This window comes from Mycotypha africana (genome assembly GCF_025528875.1).
Source record: "Mycotypha africana strain NRRL 2978 chromosome Unknown BDF20scaffold_10, whole genome shotgun sequence".
Lineage (NCBI taxonomy): Eukaryota > Fungi > Mucoromycota > Mucoromycetes > Mucorales > Mycotyphaceae > Mycotypha > Mycotypha africana.
The window spans coordinates 16852-44167 of NW_026515734.1; the positions used below are offsets into that span (position 1 = coordinate 16852).

At 37.9% G+C, this 27316-nt stretch overlaps 6 protein-coding genes across 6 annotated transcripts; 4 read left to right on the forward strand and 2 right to left on the reverse strand.

Annotated features, from left to right (window-relative positions):
- The first annotated feature begins 6945 nt into the window (after positions 1–6945).
- Positions 6946–9115, forward strand: BDF20DRAFT_888374 (uncharacterized protein). The gene is made up of 3 exons (XM_053082066.1): positions 6946–8549; positions 8634–8929; positions 9014–9115. The coding sequence occupies exons 1-2, from the start codon at positions 7222–7224 to the stop codon at positions 8782–8784; spliced, it is 1479 nt and encodes a 492-aa protein (XP_052932582.1). The 5' UTR covers positions 6946–7221; the 3' UTR covers positions 8785–8929; positions 9014–9115.
- A 371-nt stretch (positions 9116–9486) lies between these two features.
- Positions 9487–11463, reverse strand: BDF20DRAFT_907514 (uncharacterized protein; the record flags this gene model as incomplete). The annotated part of the gene is made up of 4 exons (XM_053083393.1): positions 9487–10847; positions 10925–11009; positions 11088–11293; positions 11373–11463. The coding sequence occupies 4 exons, from the start codon at positions 11461–11463 to the stop codon at positions 9487–9489; spliced, it is 1743 nt and encodes a 580-aa protein (XP_052932583.1).
- Positions 11464–12015: 552 nt separating this feature from the next.
- BDF20DRAFT_922148 (uncharacterized protein) lies at positions 12016–12756 on the reverse strand (the record flags this gene model as incomplete). Its single annotated transcript, XM_053084670.1, has 1 exon — positions 12016–12756. The coding sequence occupies exon 1, from the start codon at positions 12709–12711 to the stop codon at positions 12016–12018; it is 696 nt and encodes a 231-aa protein (XP_052932584.1). The 5' UTR covers positions 12712–12756.
- Positions 12757–13097: 341 nt separating this feature from the next.
- Positions 13098–14102, forward strand: BDF20DRAFT_838332 (uncharacterized protein; the record flags this gene model as incomplete). Its single annotated transcript, XM_053079148.1, has 3 exons — positions 13098–13541; positions 13573–13715; positions 13862–14102. The coding sequence occupies 3 exons, from the start codon at positions 13098–13100 to the stop codon at positions 14100–14102; spliced, it is 828 nt and encodes a 275-aa protein (XP_052932585.1).
- Positions 14103–18877: 4775 nt separating this feature from the next.
- BDF20DRAFT_888377 (uncharacterized protein) lies at positions 18878–19355 on the forward strand. Its single transcript, XM_053082067.1, has one exon. It carries the CDS (start codon positions 19001–19003, stop codon positions 19253–19255), a length of 255 nt encoding a protein of 84 aa, XP_052932586.1. The 5' UTR covers positions 18878–19000; the 3' UTR covers positions 19256–19355.
- Positions 19356–19553: 198 nt separating this feature from the next.
- Positions 19554–20413, forward strand: BDF20DRAFT_888378 (uncharacterized protein). The gene is made up of 3 exons (XM_053082068.1): positions 19554–19814; positions 19873–20170; positions 20274–20413. The coding sequence occupies exons 1-3, from the start codon at positions 19723–19725 to the stop codon at positions 20379–20381; spliced, it is 498 nt and encodes a 165-aa protein (XP_052932587.1). The 5' UTR covers positions 19554–19722; the 3' UTR covers positions 20382–20413.
- The last annotated feature ends 6903 nt before the right edge of the window (positions 20414–27316 follow it).

A 27316-nucleotide genomic window follows, 5' to 3' on the forward strand; every position in this document is an offset into this window, starting at 1 on the left:
AAAGGTCGCTATACTATGGATAAACCTCGAGTTGTACTTGATGTCCGTTCTCTTAATCAAATCTTAACTGTCGATAATCGCCATCCTTTACCCTTGATTAGTGACATCCATGAACGCATCGGCTTTGCCAAAATTCATACAATTCTTGACATCCATTCCTGTTTTACTAGTTTTAAGGTTGCACCTGAAGATTGCCACAAACTAGCCTTTACTTGCCCATTCACTCACGTGCAATACGTTCATCTTAAAGCTGCCTTTGGTATACGTCATGTTGGCTCTGTCTGTCAACGTGTTCTCACCAATCTATTTGCTGATCTTCCTCACGTGAACGTTTACATTGATGATATCGTTATCTCTACTGACTTATCTCTTACTCATCATACTGAATGTGTTGCTGAGGTAATTCGTCGTCTTACAAAGGCCAATCTCGTTCTTAATCCTAAGAAAGTTGTCTTTGCACAAAAAAGTATCAATATACTTGGTTGGACTATCGTCAATGGGCAACGCTTACCTGATCCTCGTAAGGTGAGTACTATCCATAATTGGAGTTCCATTACCACTGGTAAACAGCTTGCCTCGTTTCTGGGATTTATGTCTTTCTTCCGAAGTTCCATCCCGAATTACTCTAAACTTGCTGGTAATCTTGATGAACTTAAGCAATATAAATCTCTCAAGGATATCTGGACTCCTGCGCATTCACGTTCTGTTGAACGACTTAAATCCGCCCTGGTAAATGCTCCTGTCATTTCTCCAGTTACGCCTGGTGTTCCTTTGCATGTGGCTACTGATGCTTCTCTCACTGGAATTGGGGGTATCTTATATCAAGTCATTGACAACAAGGTTCACTATCTCAACATGGTCTCTCGCAAACTGACTGTGTCTGAATGTAACTATAGTACTACTAAGCGTGAACTGCTTGCTGTGGTCTATGCATTCTCGAAATTCCACAAATGGATTTTTATGAATCCGTTCACTCTGCACACTGATCATAAAAGTCTCATTTATCTGAATACACAAGAACGACCTAACGCTCTCATGCTTGGTTGGTGGGATTCCATTTTCTCTTATTACTTTTCAGTTGTTCATCTGCCTGGACTTGAAAACAAAATTCCTGATTATCTTTCTCGCCTCTACGAAGATGACCCTGATGTCACTTCTCGTCGTCTGGTGGGGGGTAAATCATCGTCTAACAAGAATTTTGGTAAAGGACAATTGAAGGTAACTAAGCAAAATAAAAAAGTGCGTTTCCCTGGAAATGTGTTGCGGTCGTCATCGACAAGTCTTGTTGCTGCCAATTCGAACTCCAACAAAAAGACCGTTACCCCACCATATCTTAACGAGGTCGATCACCTTGTGTCACCTCCTAATCAGAATGTTTCGCATTCAACGATTTTACAGCATACCATCGCTTCCATGTCAACTAATTCATCACGAATTTCTGATATCGCTGATCCTGTAGCTAAAGAATTGGTATTACGTTCCTTGAAGTTTAGTGATTATATCACTCCACCTCCTGAGGCTCGTGATAATCTGATTGTTGAAGCTCATTTGTTAGGACATTTTGGCCTTAAAAGCGCTGAAGACGCTCTTCATCACAATGGCTACCATTGGACTAATATGAGACAGGATATTGAGCGTATTCTTGGTAATTGCTACGAATGCAATCGATTCGTTATTGGTAAAGTTGGATATCATCCTCCTCGCTCTGTGCATCCTGATCAACCACTTGATCATTGGTGTATGGACCTTGGATCTTTTGATGTTACGTCTCAAAGAGGCAACAACTTTCTACTCGTAATGGTGGATTATTATACTCGATTTACTATTCTAAAATCCATCCCTAACAAGAAAGCCTCTACTATCGCAGAGCAATTGATTGATGTTTTCAGTACGTTTGGTTTTCCTAAAGCTCTCAATTCTGACTGGGGAAAGGAATTCACTGCTGAAATCGTTGAAGAACTTATTAAGAGTTGTGGTATTGATCGTCGTCTCAGTCTACCCTACAATCCTTTGGGCAACTCTGTTAATGAAGCTTACGTTGGCATTGCTAAACGTACTATTTGTGGTATTTGACGACTTGTGGAGTTAAATATCACTTAGTTAAAACAATAAAAAGTTAACGAGATCAAACTAGTACGTTTTATTTTGAATCAAGTCAAGTTCAAAAAGAAGAAAAATATCTACTGCAAAAATTTAAATATCTTCTTCATATTGCGGAACCTAGAAACTGGCAGCTGAGTTATTCTACTCAAAGAAGACGTACGTCTTCTGAACCGTAAAAGAATAGAATTCTCCCTTGAGGAGATTACGCATCTACCCGGAGCGGGTGGACTTGTAAACGTATCCATGGCTTGATCTAGTGATCATGCAACTAACCTATTTTCCCGTGCTAACCATTATGTAGCACTGCTTGCAGGAAAATAGTATTAATTAGGAAAATAGTATTCGTGCGTGGTGTTTGAGTTGAGTGAACAGTTATTGTAAAGGATGATCACAACCTATTATCTTGTAGTCATTCTTTATGCCGAAGGCAGAGAATAGTACTTATAACCTATTATACCTTGGTGTTGAATCAATACATCCTGCATGTCCATATATTAATTCTACTATATATCCTATGTCATATAGTAACGTATTATAGCAAAATAAGTAAACTATATATCCTAAATGACAACCTGTTCAGCCTTATACGAGGTAGCTAATCTCGTATAAGAATCATCACTTATTCTATATTCGTTTCCTACTCTACTTTATATTATTTCAGCAGTAATGAGGTGTGAGGATCTTGTATAATTTGTATACGAGTTCTCCACATCTCATATGATGCTGTCAACTAAACACAACACTTAATTCACGGTACTCATATATTAGAGTTTATGTAGTTTCTAATTATTTCTGGTTTGCAATATTGTATAATTCATCTTTATCCTTCATAAAGTGAATTATATCTTTAATATTTGTATATCATCTACCCTCAAATACGACATTGCCCCCCCCTAGACGGGTGTTGGCGGATTTAGGTACAACAACGTCGATCATAAGGAGTTGAGGTAGATGGTATGGTTTGTCTGATTTGTGTCGTCATCAACAAATGCAAAGTGTCATTCGTGTGACAAGTGCAAATGAGGATACCAAAAAAAAAAAAAAAAATTGTGTATTTGATTTTCTTTTCCTTTTCCAAAAGAAACGGAAAGAAAATAATCGAAATGCAATAGACGATTTGTCAACATCTACTTGCGAAATCTAGTTTTGTCCGTAGCAGGAGTATAATTATGGTTCGAGTTACCCTTAGATTTACGATTAAACGCTTTATGACCTGGACTACTTTGTACCGCCTTAGTTCGTGGTGAAGTCCTTTGCGAAGTACGTTTCGGTTTGGAATTTGGAGATGAGGAACTGGAGATGTCAGTAGAATCAGCAATCTCTTCGATCTGCGTCAACATATGACCTTTGTCCATCACATCGAAGGGAATTTCAGATTCCTCAGTCGTGAGTTTGTTCAATTGAGCAGCATCCTGTTTAGGCACACTACCCTTCAAACGTCGCCAATAGTTGATAATGGCTTGAGGATCTGTGAACATATCTGCAGTAATCCAACTGTCGTCGGCAGCAGTGTAGTTTTTCCAACGTACTTTATATTCTCTTTTACCGGGTGCACCACGATGACCAACAATGGCATCGAATTCATACACTTCCTCTGATGAGACAACTGCATCTTGAGATACCAATTTTAACTCGGATGGTGTAAATTCGCGTGGCAATAACAGGCCAATTTCATCACGAAGGGTGTAATTACCATGGTCTGTCTTACGAACGACTTCATATGGACCTTCGTAGACAGGAGCGAGTGATTTTTGAATACCCTTCTTGCGGACAACCACAAAGCTACCCACAGGAAAGTCAACCAGACGATGTTTCTTATCGAACTGCTCTTTCATCATTTTGTTATAGACCTCAGTGCGTTCCTTGATGGCAGGAAAGACAATGTCAGACATATATTCGATGCGTTTGAGTAATTCGTCAATACTCATCGGCTCAATGTCATCTTTGGGGTCATTATAAGAGGATATTCATTTGTCATTTTACGCGCAAACATCAGACAAAATGGACTGGTTTGTAAACGCTTGGAATTTTACAATTGAGCATCAATTGTACGGAATTGATTAACATATCCCAATTATCCTCAGAGTTACCTAGGATCAATTTGGATAACAATTTCTTTGTATTTTGGACAGCACGTTCAGCGCCACCATTACTTTGAGCATAATAAGCCGTGCTTAGACGCTTATCAATTTTCATGGCTTCACAAAGTAGGTCCAAAATTTGGTTTTTCCATTCAGCACCACGATCAGAATTGATGATACGAGGATAACCGATAAGGGAAAAGATTGATACGAGTTCACTCGCAACCGTTTTAGCAGACTTGTCAATAATAGGACGAAGAATCACAAAACGAGTAGCTACATCAAGTAAAACCAAGATGTATGTATTATTTTTGGAAGTGCAGGGGAAAGGTCCACACAAATCCATTTGATAATGCCAACCTGGAGTATAACAGTATAATGGTTTCAAAGGGTTATATCCACGCTTGGAAATGACGAATTTTTGACACGTAGAACATTGTTTGACAATTTCAAGTGCGTCTTTCATGATATTGGGCCAGTGCATACCTTCATCTTGTCGTATACGCTTAACAATGGCTTCAGCACCAAAGTGACCGAATTCATGTGCTCTTTTCAAAATATCAGAGCGATCTTCCTCAGGAGGAATGATGTAACTGTCATCCATATTTTGGGCGTAGTTGATTTGAATGTTTTCATCCACATCACACAGGTAATTGAGTTGTTCATCCAATGTATCATGGATGGTGCGGATTGACCATTGTTTGATGCGAACGCTATTATTCGCGAGAGGTAAGTCATCATCAACTAATTCGTTAGATTCGACTTCGTTATCATTATTGCCGATATGACAATAAAAGTTTTGAAAGTTGGGAATTCTTTCAATGTTGATTAGTTCATTTTCTTCAATGAACTTGTCTTTGTTTGTCTTTATGATTTTATTGCCACTCTTCTTTTCTTGAGAGCTTTGGCCTTTTGATTACGGTTTTGCTGAAATAATTCAGGAAACAAAGCTTTCTCATCTTTTTCGAAGAGAACACGATCCTGTTCCTGGGGAAACATACCAGGCAATTTATCGCTCATTACATTTTCAACGCCAGGAATCCAGACAACTCTTATATTTGGAAAGGAGAGGATAATTTCCATGTAACGTATCATCATCATGGACAGATGTTTGGTAGTAAAAAGATATGATAAACTTCTGTGATCCGTATAACATGTGAATGGTTTCGATCCATCCTGTATCCAACAGCATATTACTCTTGGATTATTACATAATACTGAAATAAGAGACTACGGATCCTTATGAAGGTTAGAATAACCGTGGGTGATAGATTTGTTACAACAATTCTTTTCTTTTGCGGAAGAATATTTCATCTGTATATCCGAGACAACATTGGATGAGTAATTGACTTCATTTAGAAATAAGATATTATAGTATTTGGATTTGATTAAATCAGATAATTTTATCTAGCACATCAAACCACAATACATAAATCTAATCTATGTAAGCTATTATTTAACTTGTTGATCCTTTGCTTTAACTCTTTACATTCTGACAGAATTCAATAGGACTGAAACGTAGACGTCAGCAGAATCCAGGAATAGTTTATCTTGTCCGTCACTTTAGTTATAATGAATCTGCCAAGGTGCGGGTCAAATGAACTTTTACTCAGATCAACTCACTTACCTCCTGTCACCGATCCAATCGGTCAAGGCATCGCTATAGCATGATGAACCGTGCAGTAATAATTGGGTATGTCTTTTCTTTTATCATCAGGTCATCTTATACCTAAGAGTCTCGGTAGAAAAAGTTTTTAACAATATCCACGAATATAAATAGAAGTACTTTTTTCCTACATGGGTTTTGTCTTCATTATTTATCAGAATATTCAATTAATCGTATACTACAATAGTCCACACCTACAATCATAGTATTTATCAGTGTTTTTATCTGTTCTTCTCGGTATTACATCTTCCTGTCGCGCTTTATCTTCAGTATAGTGATCTGATAGTCAGCTAACAGATTACTGCCTTTATGACATACATACATGCACACATTCATACATATAATAGTTTCAGTATAAATTCTATTCCAAACGTAATACTGGAGGAGGCCTTTCTTCCGGGCAATCTGTCATTTTTCACAAATGTATTCATCTGGATGATAGGAATCCTATTAAATAATATTCGAGTTTTTTTGGTTTTTTTTTTTTTGGTATGAATTGGGTTTTGGAGTGGAATGAGATTGTGATTTGGTTAGTTTGATTTATTAGTTATCTTATCATTATATTTTTGTTATGATTCAGAAATTTGCACGATCAATCATTTAGATATAGTATAATCACAGTAAAAGAGGAACTTCGTATTTATTTATCTTTTTCTTGTATTCACGTCACCGTAGAACTCATTTCGTTTATTTTTCCACATAATCATTTATTTATCTGAGGTATTTGCTTAGTTGAGACTGTTAACTGTTATAACGTCCTTCTGATCACTATCTATCTTCTGATAGGGCTCAAAACTTCACATCCATCTTTATATCAGTCAGATCTCATCAACCTAATGCATTTAGGACGATCTCAAGTAATAAACTCTCTATGCTCAAGACACTTTCTGGAAACTAACACATAAAGCAACGCAATACTACATGCTAAAAACATAGCATTTACTTTCATAAATTAATAAGCCTTCTATTTTTGTTCTTAAATCGAACTTAGATTCTGAGTGTTTGTTTTTACCATAGGGCGTAACTTCAAATTACTGACCAATTGTAAGTAGCTCGTTATTTTTGCTCACCACATTTTTGTTTTTTCACCTTTGGCGTAAATTCAGGGACGAATTTACAGTTGCTTTTCTCCCTCCTTTTTCGCACATTCTGATTCCGGTTGTTATCATGTAGTCTATTCTAACGATGATCTTAATAATTTTACATTTTATGTGAGGGTGAAAATGGAAAAAGGAAGGGAACGCTATCCAAAAAGGGAGAAGCATCATGAGAAGAGTGTGCTCAATGGTTAGTTACACACAGCTACGATAACGTGGTGTTGTACCTTTATTCCTTATTGCAACACTTTCTCTCTCTTTAATTCAGCAATATATGATTCAAAGCCAACATTCAAGACACTTCCCATCCTTTGATCGCCATTCGTTTGATTCATCTCCATCCACCGCTTTTAATAAAGACACCAACCCATTGCGACAACCACCGATCCAAAGACAATGGAGTATACGACAAGCTAATAGCAGACTAGCCCCTCATGGACTAGAAGCAGCATTAGAACATGATCTCAGCAAAAAGCTGGAAATTGACGAGAAAATAGTTCAAGGTTTAGCGATTCCATTAGATGAGCTAAATTCTCCATCTGACAACTTTTATCAATATGTATCAGCTAATAACGATGATCAAAGCAACAGTCAATTCTATCTTTCTGGAACACCCATGATCCAACAACCAAGTCGTACACATATTTTCAGAAATTCACGCCAAAAGGTATATGGTTATTCAGATCCATTTGCAGTGGCGCCAAAAGAAGCATGGCAAGAAATACGAGATTATAATTTACGAGTCAACGGAATACCAACACTAGATCAAATGATGAGGTTACATACTTTTACACCATTAACGCAGTCTAATTTTGCCACATTTCTTCGACGACGAAATGTTCATCAGAACTTGAACTTTCTAATGGAACTGGAAACTCACAACAAATTATGGAAAGCATATATTCAAAGCGTTGATAGGCAAAATCGACAGAGACTCTCTCGATTTCTGGAATCGGCGGCAGAAAAAGAAAACTTTACCAATTCAGAGAAAGATCAGCACCACTATTTACCACAGTCAGTGACAGTCATGTCATCTGGAGCGTCTTACGTGGAAACACCAGAAACAGACGATCTTTTAACACCACTACCACCACATCCATTAACATCTCGCACATCTTCAGATGATACATATGCCTCCCGAGGAAACAAGTCTTTGACTCATCATGATCTTGTACAAAATGCTACTCGAATATATCGTACATATTGCTCCCCGCTGATGGATGCAGCACAAACAATTCATCTTCCCGATGATCATAGAAGAGCACTGGAAGAGTTAATTGAGATTAATGAAAGGCCAGAACCAGCTGTATTCAAATCAGCAAAAACACATGTGTACGAAGTGTTAAATGTATTTTATTATCCGTTATTTGTTGATGCTATTTTACATAAAAATATCTCGCCTGGATGTACTCGTCTATGTTTGATGCTTGGTATTCTTACTTTGACAGTGGCCCTATCATTGGAGTTATCTTTCATATTTTTGGATGTAGGCAGCAGATACGCAATCCGATGGATTCCTATAGTATCCTTTCTTGCAGGTTGGTCGTTTTTACTGAGTAGTCTGACAGAATTTGCCTGGTGGTTGGGAATTTTTTGTATACGGTAAGTTGTGTCTGCCATTTGCGGTTGATTTTCTCATAATCATATACTGATCAAATTCCTACTCTTTGTGTCCATAATATGCAGCGAAAGTCAGCTCTTTGTAATTTCTGAGATCCAAGATATAACCGTTAAAAAACTACACCGTAAACGTGGATGGATTTGGTTGGGATTTACAATAGCTCTATCCCTAATTTCAACACTTATTTTTGTCTTTATTCCTTCACATCATCTCTAATTCAATCTCTACCTTGCAACGAATTCCTATAGTTGTATCGACTATTATGTTCATATAATTTAATAACTAATTCCCAAACAATATCTTCATAATAATTTGCTGCCATGTAGACAGGTACATATGAGGAAATAACGCCTTGACAGATGTAAGTAAAATATTGAATTGCAATCTTTCTCCTTAAATCATTATTAATCCAAAGGTGTTTCGTCCTTTTTTTCATGATCCTAAGCATATGGCTCAAGTTAGATCAGTTGCTCTTTTCTTGAAGTTTCCTAAACGCTTACGTAGTACGCTTTCATTTTGTAATAAAATCTTTTGCAAGTATACAGTGATTCGTTTTTAATCAATATCATACTGCCGTCCATACGATAATCACATGAATTCATGCTTTCGTTAAAAGCGTGGCAAACAACTTAGTTAAAGGTCTGTGCTTTCTGTAGCCACCCATTTGTGGTCAATTCAATATAAAGGAGCACTACCATCATAGTCTCCTAGGCTATCTATTGGTACATATAGTCTGAATGAAGCATTTTAATGTAAATTATTCAAATTAGTCATTTTAGCAAAAAAATATACGGAGAGGGGGAACAAATTAGGCTATAAATCCAAATAAAAAAATATTATAAAATACAAAAACAGAAAACATGAGTATAATGATAGCAAGAGGTGGGGGGGGAGAAGAGAAACAACAAAATGATTAAATTATAGTTTACAGTCTTCATATGTAGGAGTCCACATGCGAGATTGAACGTAATCGACGTATTCGTTAGGTTTGACTGACAAAACCTCATTGGCAGTAGCAAGTTTGTCTTTGACAGCCTGATCCACGACAGCAGCAGCAACGGAAGCGGAAACTTCACGAATACGGGAGAGTTCAGGATACAAAAGACCTTGCTCATGCTCTTCGGATGTGAGAGAATCAGCAAGAGCCTTGGAAGCACGGAGAACGATATCATCTGTGATATGCTTGGGACGAGCAAGAATAGCACCCATACCAAGGCCAGGGAAAATGTACATATTATTGCCTTGACCTGGTTTGTGAAGTTCCTTGGTTTCAGAATCTTCAATAGCGGGGAAAGCAGTACCAGAAGCAAAAATAACTTTGTTGCCTGCATATTTCAAAGCGTCTTCATAAGTACACTCCGACTTTGTAGCAGGGTTAGAGAGAGGGAAGATGATTGGTTGATTGTTGATATCCTTCATACGTTTCAAGACACCTTCATTAAATGCATTATGTACTGTCGAGAGGCCAATCAAAGCAGTGGGTTTGATATAGTCAACAACATCCTCTAGAGATTTGAATTGTTTACCCTCATTGTCATGACGAGCATAGTATACTTTATGTTTAGGAAGTTTATCACCACGGTCCGAAGTCACCAAACCTTTAGAGTCGCATAAATAGAAAATCTTCTTTGCTTCTTCTTCAGACAATCCGTGCTCCTTTTCCATATAATCTTGAATCTGCTTTGCAACACCTACAGCAGCAGAACCCGCACCATGGAAGACGATACGGTGGTCACGGATAGATACCTTTGATTCCTTTTCTACTCTTCTAAAAGCATTGATCATACCCGATAAAATGACAGCGCCTGTGCCTTGTATATCGTCGTTGAAACAGCGGATGTTATTCTTGTACTTGGCCAAAATTCCAAAAGCGTGATCACTTGAAAAGTCTTCAAATTGAATGACAATATCAGGATAGTGACGAATTAAAGCTGCTAATACTTGGTCAATGGCATTGTAAAATGTGTTATCATCCGGTCTTTTTTCTCTAACACCAAGGTAGAACTCATTCTTTAAATTGTCCTCATTGTCTGTACCGAAATCCAATACAATCGGTAATGTCTTACGGGGCTTGATTCCCGCACCAGCTACGTACAGCTGTAATTTGCCCATACTGATAGGCATACCATTGAGACCGAGGTCACCAAGGCCTAGGATACGTGAGCCGTCTGTGATCACAGTAATGTCAGCATGATCACCCACTCTATGCTTATATGTTTCGATTATTTCATCTAAATTTGGTAAATCCGCAAGTCGAATATATAATCCATCAGGTGTGCCTAAAATGTAACAACGATCGGCAGTCAGACTAGACCAGTTTCCTGCTGTTTGACATCATTGCTATCCTCTATCTTACCTGGTGGAGCGAGGAAAGGATAAAGCTCGGAATATTTTTGGCAAGCTTCACCCACAGTTGGAGTGTAAATAATAGGTGCAAATTCCTGTTTAAAATTCAATTACAATAAGTCTTTAGGTAGGCTTGCTAATCACTTGTTTGCCGTAAAAAAACGTCAGCTCACCTCTATATTCTCATTGACAATCTTGTAAAAGAGACGGGTATTGTTGTTACGCAATTGAGCCATGAGTGTATATTTCTCCAGTTGTGTCTCCTTTGACCTCAACAATTTTAAAGCTCTATCGGTTTGCTGCTCAAAGGTTTCCACGCGGGATGGTATCTGGCCAACTAATCTCCATTCTTGTCGTAAGTTTGTCGGTAATGCGGTACCTTATTGATTTATAATCAATTGTATAAGGAGGTTAATGACCCCGCTATTAGCATACCTTAAAAATAGATTATTACTTACCTATATTTTGATATGCGCAATGTAGAGCTTCACTAGGTTGAATATGTTTTGAAGTTTCAGTTTGAGGAAGCTTTTTCTCGATTTTGAACATAGTGGCAGCAGCAGTAGAATATCGCTTTTGAGTAGTAAGAGAAGAAGAAGCGGTTTTGCGAAAAGATCCGATAAAAGTTCGACTGCTACTTGACCTTGAAAATAAATACTGAGGTCGCGTCGTCGACATTACGACAGATTTATGCAAAGTTGAACTAACGGACTTTCCAATACCCATGTTCTACTGGTTCTTTTTTTTTTTTTCTTTCTTAGAAGTGGGCAGGTTGTCAAATACAAAAAGGAAAAAAAAAAAAAAAAAAAAAAGTTAAAAAAAAGGACGCAAACTGTTCGTAATGCCACCGATCAGATAAATAAAAAAAAAGTTAGATAAGGGGGAGGACAAAAATTTAAGACATTTGTAAGCTTTGACAGCAAATGAAATAATAAGGCTGAGAATGATCCAAAGCTGTGCTGGAGTCATCATGATAATTTTTATTTCATTGCCTTTCAGTCGGTCAGTCATAACCTGAGTTTGGAAATTGATGACAAATATAATTGATTTCTTTCGTTCGGTGGACTGTATAGTTGTATATAGTGTGAAAAGGAATTGATTTTAATCTACAAGACCTTTCAAAAGCCATTTTAATGATAAATACGCATCTATAATTTCGATCTGCTTTGTTGATTTGGTAGACGAACTGAAGGATGTAAATGCATGTCTATTACACCTACTGCGTTCAGTACAAAAACTACAATTGAATTCTTGAGCTGCAGAAGATACCGAACATCTGTAGCAAATACACAAATCTTCAGTAATTTGCTTAATTTGATCGCCCACACGCCAAGCTAACTTTATCTGCTCGTTATCACCATCCTGAGCTGGAATATTGATCCATCGTGAGCAATATATCTTCATAGATTGAAATTCAAATTCATTCTCTTCAGTCAATTGCAATGGAAGATAGCAGCGTGTAATAGTTGGGGATGCTTCTTCGAACCTTAAATATTCTGCTTGACTGCAATATCCTTTACAATTTAGACTAGCTACCGGTGTTAATGAAAGAGCGGTTTCTCGGTTACCAAGAATTTCTAAGTAGGCTGACGGGGTATAGAATGAAATATTCCATCTTTCTCTTTTAGCACGAGATATGATTTCTTGTTTGCACAGTGATTCTAGGTAGTGGTTCGTTAATTTATTTGGAAGAGGAATTTCGTTTGTATGGCTGGCGGCATTTAAAACTTTACAAATAGTGCAAAGAGACGTGAATGACAATATGTGTAATATCACATCTGTAGGTAGGGCAGACATTAGAATGTTGGTGTTTAATGAATATGAAAAGGGAATTGTAAAGAGAAATGTGTTCAAATTTTGGTTTTTAGTTTATTATAATTGTTATTATGTCATTTGCATTGATTTCTATGGTTTTGTATCAGATAAATCGCAATTGTAAATGATCAAATCGATAAATTTTAGGCATCGAGCTATTAGACTCAAACAGACTACAAAAAGGAACTACTGCATTTCTAATTGGCTCATTTCTCAAACAATATTCTGTTCATCACGATGAAGCTACCAATATTTTAATTGCGCTTGAAGACTTTACGTTATACAGTATGCCCTTCAGCACTAATTTTGATTGAAGTAACGTCGAACTGTCTCATGGTATTTTTTGGACCACGGTTTGAGAAAAAGACATGGCATTGTCATCAATATATCGAGAGTTAAGATTGACTGGTAAATACATTAAAAGCACTCTATTACCAATTTTTTCACGGCATTTACAGAAGACAAATGTATCACAATTTCTTCTAAGCAAAAGAGCTTACTCTCAGATGGCAGTAGTTGGTGCATTGATGCCACTCATTGTACCACTAAAAATCGAGAAAGAATTTTTGTATTATATTGTCATAAGATATCCTATTTCAGGATCAGGTTATTCAGTCGCTTTTCTCTTCACTGCCAATGATTCTTTAAGCCCCTTGCGTCGCTTCTTGACCTTCCTGAAAACGAGTATCCTGATAACGGCCCCTCAGAAAGTAACCATTGATGTTAGACTCAACTGGTTGATGCTTTGTCGAGTATTTATCCTTGAGGTTAGATACAATGGTATTGCTTCCATGTGGCGAGGGCTTGAACGAGTAAGCTTCGTCAGTATATTAAAGTAGGCAGCACAAGCGAAATCAAGCTCTCCGTAGAAGGATGATGGCAGTCTTAAAAAGTATGAAGTGGGAAGGAAGCTCAAGTAACTTTCGTATCAAGTTATCCGCATTTATCGCCAACAATGAGTATAATGCAATTACAGCATCCTTCACGTATGTCAAACAATACTATCTTGAAACGATGCTTTGATGCGTTGGTCCACCGCCTTTCAGCATCAAATGTTTACTAACCTAGAGACCAACGATTCCATTGAGAGTTGGCATAATCAACTCGAGACAATGTAATTTAAAAGAAAAAGAAATAGACGAGTCGATAGAATCTTATATATTCTTGTCAACGATGTCGAGTTTGATTATATTAACAATATTTCTCGAATCTCATTGAATGTTGGGCGCATGAGACCCGAAGAACGAAGTAGACGACAAAGAAAACTGATGATAATGATACAGTTTTCTAACTCTTTACAGCAACGGATGTCTCATGAAAGCTCGCTTTCAAAACGATGTCACTGCCGGTTATACCTGCCAGGTCTGTTATAAACAAATTCCTTGTAAGCACATGCATTTGGTAAAACGTGCAGGGTCAGAGTTAACGATCACGACCCCAGATAATATCAACTCCTATTCTCAAACGAAAACGTAGACGAGATTGCTGCTGGTGACAAGGTTGAAATAACCTCTGCTATCAATGTTTTGAATCTCATCAATAAAGTACAACACAGCTTATCTTTGATAAAAAAAAAAAAGAAACAAATATCTCAGCGAAACATCGCTTTTTGCAGTGACAAACGACGAACTTTAGATATACTGATATAGTATAAGAACTATTGAGACCCAATTTCGAGACAGACCAATGAAATATGATAAATGTATATGGTATTCGTACGTGAAGAGGCACAAACAAAAAAAAAATAAATAAATAAAGAAATGCTGTAATACTTACATATGAGATGTAAAGTCAAAAGTTAGAGCTGAGCAGACTGACACATTTGACAAAAAAAGTAGTGTTATTGAGGGGTTTTGACAGTCCCTGTTCAATTCTTTATATATCTTACCTAAAAGGTATTACAGCCATCGGCTGTGAGCGCATGTACCGTTTCTGATTAGGAAGGTACGGCATATACATCTGGTAGTAGCAAGTTCGAACAACCCGGCCAGCAGAAGAAACCATGAGTTAGAACAAAAAGAGGCGAACCATGACACTAAAACACAATTGTATGATAGCCAGCATAAGCAATGTCCAGAAAAGACATAAGAACGAATAACAAGTTACCGGTTCCCTTTTTTTGAGAAAGGTGAAGGAAAGAGCAATGCAACCATTTCTATCTCTGCTTTATATAGACTTTATCTACTCATTGGTTGTAATTTGCCCCTTTAGGTCACCAGAAGAAAAAGAGAATATACTAGTATCAATCAAGCTCAAGTTCTAGTCATAACTTATGTATCACCCAATAAGCAGAATGGACAATTTATGCAACAATGAATACAAAAAGTGTTAAAAGAGCTCTGATTAATCAGCCTTATACATAATCTCGAGAGCACTCTTTTTTTTTTTTATATCTATCTCATCTAATTCTACAGCATAATGCGTAGTAGAAGAAAACAAGCACAGTTTTACGAATCTGATACACCAAATAATATTGTTCTGTTATTGAATTGTACAACGCTACTGCGATGAATCTAGATTACCAGTAAGGTTGAAGTGTGCCTAAAATCTTATTTGTTCCAGTGCACCATAATTCGGTTTAGACTGTACAGTAAATCTGAGTATTTTAGAAAGATTTCATGAATTAGATGTCAGAACATGACAATCGTCCCAGTTCTTGTTCATTACTAAATTTAAGATGTATTATCTGATGTCGTTGATAGAGAGTCAATGTTTATATCACGGATACAACAGCTTACAAGTGTTTTATCCTTCATAGAAGAACCTAGTTGTCATATTAAATAATCGTATCATCGGCATTGACCCGAATTGAGCAAGCAGCAAAATTGATTCGTATCAAAATGTTAACCTAATTACTTGCTTTTCTACGTGTCGCGACATTATCTGTGCTGTATATTGTAGCGAGGGGAAGCTAAGGAAGAACCTTACAGTCGATTAGCACTCGTTTATTTTAAGTAATGCATTGTATAGGCATATGACCAAACATTCTTTTTCATTGACAAAGACAGCCAACCAATGCCGTATACCAAAAAAGAAATCGCCTATCAATAATAGCGAGCGCTTAAAGGTGTAGATCAACAGTTGTGAATCACGCTATCGCGTTAATTCAGGCTCACAGGACTCCTACTTCGTTTAAAAAGCCGTAAAGTATGCACTATCCAGGAGACTACAGATTTGATTCTCAATTACAGCCAAGTATAACATGTGAATTACCATATAATCTATACCTGTACTAAATATAGCTCTACTGACTATTGAAAAGAATTTCATCTTCATGAAGTATTAGCATTGTGGTCATAAAGGTTATGTATTCTAGCATATAGTTGGCCTACAACTTTGGTGCCTGTGTGCTGGCCCATACTGATATCAACGAATTATATAAACCGCTCGCAGCTCAACGATTACATCTAGGATTAGTCATATAGAAGAAGGTTAAGGCGACAACAAAAACAAAATCCACAACAGACACATGGCCACTTCGAGCGTTTGACGATAATCGACAAACTGTAGTGGCATACGACGATGCTAGCATTGAGAACGTACAAGAGGCACACTCCTATACTCGTCAAAATAAAATCACAATTTTTGAAAGTGAAAGAAAATTTTATTTTGCTCTTACAAATAGATTACAGATCCTTATAATGATTAAGTTAACCTTAAAGTGATAGATTTGTTAGAACAATACTCTTTCTTTTCCGGAATCATATGCTACCGGAGACAACGTAATATTAGTATTTGACTTGGATTGGGTATGAAATTGAATTTGAGTACTTTATGTTGCAGAACAAAACATAAACTCTGCTTTAAGCTATCGACTAACTTGTTGATCACTCTAACTCTTAACACTCTGACAGAATGCATATAATTTGAAAGGGAGGGATATTATGACTATGCTGCAAGAATCAAGGAATAAACTATTCTATCCATCCAATTAAACATAATAGATCCGCCGAGAGTACTGGTCAAAAGGACCGTTAGCTAGATTAGCTCACTTAACGTTCTTATACCGATCCAATCAGTCAAGGCACCGCTCTAGCACGATCAACCGTGCAGTAACAATTAGGTATGTCTTTTCTTCTATCATCAGGTCATGTAGTACCTAGAAGTATCGAAAGATTTAAGTTTTAACAGTACCCCCAAATATAAATAGAGGTATTTCTTCCTAATGGGTTTTTGTCTTCATCTGAATTTGATATCAGAATATACCAATACTAAAGGAAGATAACGGAGCCTTCACGAAATCCTTTTTGTTTTCTTTGCACTTTGATATTTTGTCTTTCTATATCTACATATACAAAACGATCGGATGATCTCAACTATGAAGGTGTTTTAATTATAGTGTCTCATCAACATCGATCCATCGCTCAGATTATTCTTAACGAGCCTGTAAATTTCCATAGTATAAAGAGCGTAAGTCTCGCAGGCGACAGACCCATTTTGGGATCGTTAACGTTCAAGATGCTTTGACAGCAACTTTACGCGCTCGGCCTCACAAGCTTGTGGCCTCATACGCAGCCTCGTAAAAATCAATCGATAACATAGATTCCTCGATTTGATGCTAATCAAGTATTAGCATTTCAGTTACTTTACAGTTACTCATCGCCTCTTCTACCCGCGGAAAGCAAAAGTTTTGTCAACAGTGTTCAGTTGATGGACGATGAGTAAAGACATTCAGTATTTTAATACAAATCGTCCTAGATAGCTTAATGCTATACTGTATATCCATTTAGGACTAAATGGATATGAATGCTGTTTGTAACGTAAAATTCATCCCGACAAGATATCTAGACAGCAATTTTAATTTGCCCTTAAGACCAGAAGAGCTATCCAAAGGTCGATATGATAGAGAAAAAAATCAGGATGTCTGGAAGTACGTTTACAGTGACTTTGCTATACCGGTCGATGTAAGTACAAAAAAACCTGTCGCAAGCATAATTTCTTCTTGACCTTTTCAGTTTCTGCGATTTTCGTAACTATTTCAATCTTTGAATATTCTATTGTCCACACTTCAGTCAGGAAATATTCCAGGCCTATTCTACCGTTGGATCACTATTCTCGGACAAAGAGCTTTATAACAATCTCTCCTTACTTCAATACGTGAGAGTAACCTGCGAACTTAACATTCTTAAACTTGAGACACACTTTGCCTTGCAACTCTGACTTAATATCTCAAACAATTCGAGTATATGTTGATGGCAGCTTAGTTTTTAACAACTTAATTGTATACCTATTTTAGCTGATTAGACATAAAAAACCTAGTTCTCTGACTAGCAAAAGATTATTTGATCTCTTAATTGACCTTTTCAAACTCCTTAAACCTTTACCCCGCGTTTTGACTCAGAAACCCAATTATTTTACTTTTTTACAACGTCGCTTATATGCATGCGATTTACGTACTGCGTTCGTGCCTGAATTTAAAAGAAAATTGGTTCCTGAATTTTTGAAAAAGTAGTTTCTTTCGCAACCAACAAAAATTAAATATTTAAACCTTCCAATACACTGTCGAGCAAAAAATACATCAACATGGCTAACTTCCGTAAACCTAAATGTCCTTCAACCCTTAAAGGAAAAACCATTAGCAATGATTTACGCGTGATGCTTGAGCTCCCAGAATTTTTATTGCTGTCAGACTATTCTAATTGGGATATTTCAGCAATAGTGGACGATTATTTTTTATTCAATCACTCACCAGACGAAACTGGTCATAATCTGTTTCAATTGACAGTTCGATCCCTTCAAAGTTTTATTGATAATGAAAACAGTACAAATTCTGAAAAAAGTTTCGCTAAAAAATTCTTGGAATATATTAAGCAGCCGAATAGCAAGAAACAGTTTTTGTACTATTACAAAGATTGTGAAAGGAAATCACGCTTGCATAATTCAATTGTTCGATTAGAAGAAGAGGTAGAAATTGCCGGTAACGAACTTGTTGGTGACCATCTGCGTGATGAAGTTGAAAAGAGAAAGGTAAAAATATCACGATGCAAATGGAACGCCTTTCTCACTATTTTCACCTTAGTTCTCTGATTTAGCCGCTGATTCTGATACAAGACCTATGAAGATTCAGATAAAATCCAAAACTTATACCATTCAGTCGCCACAAAACGCTGCTGTATTGGATTCTCCATTAATTGAAGAAGCCAATATGAGTACACTGAGTAGGAGGGTTGACATCTGCTTGCGGAACAGCAATAAATTCGCTTCCCCAGAATTACTTGAGGAGTACAAAGTACCTCAAAATGATCATAGACAAGATTTGAACCTTTCGAGAATGAATCATTCTTTGAACCTTTTCAACAAATTCCAAAAATTTGAAGAAGACAAGCTCCTGGACAGTTTAGCGGAAATGACTTACGAAGGGTCATTTAACAGATTTATGAAATTCTCGTTAATTGACTTTGCTGTCAATATAAAAAGAATAAATCCCATGCCTATCATGGATGAACGAACCATTTTTGTTGAGACAGTGTCTCAAATGTTTAAATACTTTGGCAATACTACTGGATTATTATCATTTAAATGGTAAGTATACAACTGTAGAGAGAAAGCTATATTATTAAAATCATTTCTAGGTGCGAAAAAAAGAATAGTGTGGTATTTCCATACCTCCTATAATATATAAAGACGAATTAGACACACCTTCAAGCATTTGACTCGTTATTATGATCATAGAATCATAATAACACTTGTACACGTCATCTTGTATTTCTAAAGACGCGCATATGTAATGCTGCATTATTACTGGTTGAGAAATTCAGGTACAAGTATTTAACTCCTTTTTTTTAATGTTTCTCTTTCCTTTCCTTCTTTCTTTTGTTGTCAATACAACATCCAATTCGCTATGAACGCTCCCCTCTCTGATTTTCAGTGTATGATAAAAGGACTAAAGGAGACTCATTTCACCTTACAGTTTATATCAATTATAAGTCGCGTTCACAACTACATATAACCACAAATATCACAAATAGGCAATCAGCAGTAGCGATCTTTTTCATGCAACAAGAAAAACCTGGTACTTCCACGCTGCTGGATGGAATTGGAAGCAGTGAGAATGATAATACTGTCATTGTAATCGAATCATCCGGGTATAGTTTATATTGGTGTAATAATAGAAGAATACTTTTTAATGTATCTTCACTTTAGGTTAAATTTAACCACCAACTTCGACCACACTCTTGAAGATTCGATTAAGAATGTTAAAAGTGGAACAGACGCAATGAAAGGGATAATGTGTAGGTATCCCAATGCGTCAAGGACTACAATGGAGAAAGTACACGTGTATTCCATACACGTTATACAAAAATCCATAACTTTGGTCAGGTATTCGCTAAAGAATGAAAAATCTTGGAAAGCTGTTGAATGTGGTTCCGTCACATTGCCGCTGGTTTACAAAGACAGAAAACAGCTCATTCAGGTGTATGATCTTTTTGCGTTGTTATATGTAAGCCTTTTTTATTGCTTAAAGATCTTTCAAAATACTTACAACGTACGGACTTTGTATAGTCTCATAAGTTAATTATGCTAAATCATTTTGAATTATACAGGCTGACCTTGAAGAACAACGAACAGTTTTTAGAACACTTGAAGATGAACAGTTGGGGCTCCTCAAAGTTGAGGAGAAAGATATGATATGCTCCTGTACTTCATTATAAATAAATGTTGTAACTATAACCTTACTCTTAAAGTGATTAAAGATTATGCAATTATTACTTTTCATGTGTGCAAAATGAGTTCGGTTAGTGTACAATCAAACAATTACATACTTTTGGGTGGGCAAGTCTTTTTCAGGTAGTGTATCTTCCAATGCAATTCTTACGGCGGCAGGTACCAGTTTTTAAAATGTAAACCAATTGGAAAGGTCGAATATGGTTCGTCGATCAGACTTCATTGAACGATGTTCTGATGGTGCTTTGGGACAGTACGGAATCCCATTCTCAGCAGGCGTAAGGAAATATTCCAAAGGGCTGAAGATAATACCTTGCACATCGCGCGAAGAAGCTGCCTGAAGATTGGACAAAGAAAGATCATCATTGAATGTGCCGATTGATAAATTCGAAAGAGTCGAAAGAAACCTTTATCAGCAATATCAATTCAACGAACATTCTATTTTATACTCCAGTCATCTAATCCAAATGTTGATTATGTTGGTTGTATAATGCTTAATTATTCTTCTTCTGTCTGCCTTTAGCTAAACAGATTTCGCCCTAAAATACACTCTCTCCGCAGCTCTAATAGAGATTATATCTTCTAATGTAATCACGAGTTTCAAGTTTGAGATTCGCTCCAGTTAAAGAAAAAATACCCTCTCATTTTTTTTTTTTTGTTTAAATTCATGTGACATTTATTCAATAAAAACGGACGTTAGAAGTAAAAGATTAGGAAGGATATATAGGTTAAAAAGGGATGAAAGGCCTTGTTGATAAGTAAAACCTGATTATAGACGTGCCTCAGCTAGGTGGGTTAGCCTGTGCCCTCCTGAGACAATGAATCGACGCTCCTAACAGTAATCTGTAAGGTAACCGATGATAACAGCCGTTGGTAAGCATTTTCAATGGACCAAGTGTCTTGACTAATAACGGTAGTCCAATGATACTTCCATAGATTTTCCAAAAGGAAACCTAACAACTCTAGCGAGTAGGGTTCAATATATTCATCAGTATTTGGCAGTCGTAAATTAAGCAGGGTATGCATAACATCTGCTGGTGTTCTTAGTACATTGGAAAGAGAAACGTGATCCAGGGCTTTTACCCAGTATGACCATTTATCATGGCGGCCAGCAATAAAGTGGTAGTCATCTTCGATGGGTGCTGAACACAGCTTACACGCTGCCGAAGGCCATCGTCGTGGCCGTACACGGTGCAACGAAGCTAAGTACTTAAAGAGTTGCGAAGCAAAAGCCACCAACAGGTGGTAACTTTATGTGGTAGTCTCAACGACCAAAACACCTTCCAAATCCGAGGATAGCAAAAGCCCGGCGGATATATATAAGGAATTTGTGGGATGCCTAGCAATGATAATGGACCTGGTAACTTCTCCTGAAGATAGCGCTGCGACCAGAACTGTCTCAATATACCAGGAGATAATTTTTCAAAGAAAACGGTTAGATTGTCACCGAGTTTGATAGTCCAATGAGTAAATGAAGGAGTCCACACAGATGTATCAATGGTAACTATTTGTTGGAACGCTGATTAGCATTCTGAAAACGTTTATCAGACGGTGGAACATCGTTACGAGCATCCGGAGCCATGAACTTCTTGATGCTATATCTCCATTGAATGGGAGGAATGTCAGATGTTATTAAATCTAGTATCTCGGCTGCCTTAGTAAATTTCGGACTATCTATCCGCAAAAAATTGGTGAACATATTATACGGATATGACCAAGACACTGCGTTTGCTAAAGTATAACACAAAGGTATTTGAGTGAGATTGTATTGCTCATCAACTGATAACGAGGTGACAGGAGCAATAGCAAATCGTAAAGGGGTATCCGCATACCAACGGCCTGGCCTAGTAGCATGAGACGGGAGTGCCGGAAGTTCGGTAAGAAGCCTTGTGAGGAGAAATAAAGTAGGAGTTTTCTTGAACAGTGGCAAAAAAAATTCGTGCATGCTGTAACCATGGGGCAAAGGAATGATGACCAGTACATAGATGGATACAGTAACCGATCAGTGGGGTAACGAATCACTGTTGCTTTTCGGGCGAAGAATCCGTTGAATGTATATAAGCTGGAGGGCCAAATGCTGGTGATGTATATCAATGACTCCTAGGCCACCAAGAGACTTGCGCAGACAGATGGATTGCCAAGAAGGAGCCGGCCGAAAAGGTAAAACAAACTTACAGATGACCGTACGAACTTCATTCAACCATATCTTAGGCACTGGCAAGTCCCGCAACAAGTGCCATATCTTGCTGAAAATTTGTGAGTTGGCCAACAAAGATAATCAGCGGACGAAAAGACCTCTATCTTTCAGCTGACTGCAGTGAATTTTGAGGACATTCGTTATACGATAGATGTAAACATTCAATTGCCTGGCCGTTGAGTAGAGAGGATAGCCCAAGTAACGAACAATCGTTGCGTTATGCTTGGTATAGTATCTGATACTCTCAGAATCAGCAATAGCAACCCAAGATGGCCTACTTTCACCTGATAAGGATACAATGTTGGTCTTGTGAAGGTTAACTTTGGCATTACTGGCTGAGCCATACAAGGATAAGATCTGGCATCAGACGGGCCATTCGTCGGGCAATGCCAAAAAAGCTTCAAGATCGTCAGCATAACTTAGAAGATGGAAGACAGGTTGCTCTGACCATTTAATAATACTGTCGGCCTTTCCAGTATACGGATGTCGGATAATGGGCATTTTAGCCATGGAATAGACTGGTGTGGATAAAGGTAACATTGTAATTCCCTTTAGTGAAGAAGCCAGAATGGTACGCAGTAACGGCTCATACATCAGATTGAATAACAAAGGTGAGAGACGGTCCCCTTGTCGTAATCCACGACCTTGTAGCAAAGGCTGTCACAAATACCCATTGATCGACAGAGAAACGGCGGTTGAGAAGAATAAAGATATCATAGCTGAAATAAGATGACCCTAGAAGCCGAAACGCTGCAGCACTAAACGGAAATATTGTGGATTAGACTCGATCATACGCCTTTTTTTAATCCAACAGAACGGCTACGGCTGTAGAAGTCCGTATGTCTTTACAACGTCGGTAATTTTTCATTAGTGTCATATTAACCCATCCATTATCAGATACCAAACGATGGGGGCATAAAACCCTTCTGGTAAGGGTTGATCAGGTTCGGTAGGGTAGTATTAAAGCGGTTCGCAAACAATTTAGTGAAAATTTTCGCATCGGTATTAATGAGTGACAGAGGTCTCCAATTGCTTAATAATGTCGGGTCACCTTTTTTGAACAGGAGGACCATTCTAGTCTGCTTCCATGATCTTGTCGTGTAATGTCTCATTTAGGACTGCCAAGAATAAGAATTTTGCGTTGGGAAATTGGTTGAATAAGAATGTGTACACTTCGAAAGGCAGACCGTCTAATCCAGGAGATTTTTGAGTGGGAGCATGATTCACAACGTCGATAAGGTAAGTTACAATTAAATCTTTCCCCACCGCACTAGCAGAATGGTCCGATAACCCAACATCGTCTGGCGCATTGGTTAAAAGAGTGTGAATGGCTTCTACATCTATACCCTCTGAAGTATAGAGCTGGCTGTAAAATTTATGTACTTCTTGTAAAATCTCTGGAGTAGTCTCCAAAAGTCTACCAGTGTCGCTGCATCGTAAAGCATGAATAGTCTACTGATTCTGCCGTGACTTGATAACTCGATAAAGATACTTGGTATTTCTTTCCCCTGGTTCATGCCATCGTGTAGCAGAGTGAAGATAGAGTTTGTTCATTGTTGTCTTGGTTTCTTTTTCCAATATCTCATTCATTTGCTGGATAAGTTCCTGTTGTCGTACCGCAGCAGGAGTACCACTTGAAGCAATATTGCCAGTAAGTAATGTTGAAGCTCTTGCTGTATGCGTTGAGTTTCACTTCGCCTGAATTTATGGAAACCCGCTGTAAAGCGTTCACAAGTCTCGGAGAGCCCGCTTGAGGCTTTCTCAGGTTGATTGAGCAGTAGAGACGACTAACGAATCAACAAAGACAAAGAAAGTGTTTATCACGTCCGTCAGTATACTGATAAAAGTGTCTTTGTGCAATAGGGACGTGTTGAAACGCCAGAATCCCGGTCCAAGATCATCCCTGTCCGCATTGAGATCAAATCTGGAGCAGTTGGTGATCAGTCCATGAGGAAGGTATGTACGTTTGCTGATTGTTAGGCTTGTGGATGATAAAATTTGCTGCAAAAAATATAATCGATGAGGGAAATTTGGGTACCCCTCCTAAAAGGTAGGTTGTCCGTTGGGTAAAACAATTTTCAAAGTGCTCTTCAAGCCACTAATGCCAAGCGATGAATTGACTAGCATCGCATGTCTCTACGAGTTTGACAAACATAAGTTAAAGTCGCCTAATAAAATAGTTGGTGTTTCTGGAGAGATAGTATAGTGGAAAGGTGAGGACATGAATTTGTTTAAAGAAGGTAAATTGTGCTCAGACTGAGCAGGACCATAAATGTTAATGATAGAACATTCCACTTTTTTGAAGATCTTGATTATAAACTGTAGCACGAATACACCGTTCATCAAGGGAGACGGTAGCATCATAGAGTGTCGGATTCTTGTTTAAACATATAATGGCGCAATATTTAGTGAAAAGCACGGAACATTGAGGATATAGGTATGACTGAAAGTAGTGGCATTGGTCGTGAATTAAGTAAGCTTGCAGATGAAAAGCTGAAACTTCCTGTAAACATAAAATATCTAAAGAGAGAGAAGGTGATTTGAGGTATGATAAAAACACCCTTTGAGTGCTTTTATCAGCATCCTTGAAAATGCTACGAGCATTTAAGGATGCAATACGTATGAATTTGTTACTCATTACCCTTACGGGCGGGAGCAGCAGAAGTGGAGCTGGAACTAGCTAACTTTGATTTTGATTCAACAAATTGTTCATCGGGAGGTAAAGGTGCGGTGGTGCGCTTCAAGATCTTTTTGGGGATGAGTAAGGGAGAATCAACATCCATGGTTAAGCGGTCTGCCATGGGGGCATATTTTGAGTATAAAGTGCCCGAGCGAGGGAGGGCCGATGTGATCTCGTTGTCAGCCGTAGACAAGGTTGTTTTAACGCTGGGGATTGACGCAGAAATGAACTCCTCATCATATTCATTCATTTCTTAATCGGGGTTACCATCCTTGCCGATATAACTGCTATCGGTGGTGGGCTTGAGCTCAATGTCGGAAGATGGGATAGGCGTCAAAACGTGCGATTCAGCAACGGGCTGTTGAGACGTAAGAATCTCATATCTATCTAACTCCTTGGCGAAAGTTGTTTCGTTCGCCTCAGTTACTTCATCAATAGTCTCAAAAGGGACACGGTAGCGTCGCTGAGTATGGCCATGGCCACCACAGCGGAAACAAACAACTTTTTGGAGGGTGGGGTAGTCCTTCTTTACATGCCCTTCTTGACGGAAATAATAGCATATGGGCTTCGCTCCCTTATAACTAATGGGAACAGTTATATCCCAAGCTTCTAAATACAACATTCGCTGTAATTCTTGATAAGGCGCTATGCCGTCCGCTGACTGTCGGTCCAGCAAGACGGACACATCTCCTTCCAAAAAACCGTGGTTCAGGCGTTGTTTAATTTGCAGAACCCTGCCGTAATGGGACATGGATTCTTGCAATTTAAATTGCAACTCGTTTTGTTCGGCACGGATAGGCAAAGTTAATGTCTCTAACATGATCATTCGCTTCGCAGTTATCCTTATATGGAACAGCTTTATACTGCACCTATTGTGAATAATGCCCTCTTCAATAGCGACTCGAGTGAGGCTATCGTCACGAAAGCGGGTGTAAAAAATCAAATCCCCTCTAGAGCGGTTACCCCGAAGAGAAATTGAATTAAAGTAGTTGCCTACTACAGGACCAATTTGGTCAACTACCAATCTAAATGCTCAGATTGATGTAAAAATAGACGACTAGGAAGAGAAAAATGATAGCCCCAGGCTGAATTGCCGTTTGGACAATCGAGTGGACACGTTGTGACCTGAGGTATTGGGCCACTTCAGGTTCTTCAAATATCGTTTCCACACTGTACGATTCTTTATTGCCAGAAATGTCAAAACGGCTTCTTGGAAGAGGAAATTTGGTCTTCAGACCATTAGTAACAATGGTCGACCAGTTAATCCCATGTTTAGTTAAAATTCGATCGTTATGGGCTGATCGATGACTAGAGATCTTATTGTGGAGATGTAGTTGTTGTTCGTAAATGTTGCAATCTGATTGGTCTGTTCAATAAAAGTAATGAATAGACGAGAAGAAAGGCCCACCTTCTCAGTAATTCCTCTGAGCTATTCCATCAACTCTTGGAAGCTTCATACACCTTATTCGAAAGTTGATTTATAAGTCTGCAGTTGTATATCGAGAACTGTAGACTCCCAGAAACCATCGTGTGGCTGATAAGAAAGCAAAATCTATCGCTTGCTTATGGTCTTTTTTTTTTTTGGGCAGTTACAAATTGGTTATTAACCTTTTCTGGAGTTACTTTGCTTTAAGAAAAATATTGCTTAAGATTTCACAGTGGTAATTCGGTTGCGCCATCCAGATATGTTTATGTGGGCAAAGATCTTTGTGGGGTTTATTTCCAGAAACAGTGCACAGTGCAAATGATGAATAAAGCAGTTGCGGTAGCTTTAAATCAGATGAATCACACGGAAAAAAAATGTCTCATTGATTTTTTTCTTTTTTTCGGGCGCGAATAAGAGAAAGCTTACACCTAATGTTTGCTAAATTATCATGAAACCAGTAACAAACAAGCTTTGAAGGACAATCAAGGGTTTATGAAGTTTATAAACAAGGATGAATAGAAGTACAGATCAATACGTTAAAATGTCAATTTTTCTGGGTACCATGAAGGTTAGTGTTTTTTTCTTCGCTGAAGAGATGCAATTAAAGACTCCAAAGAAT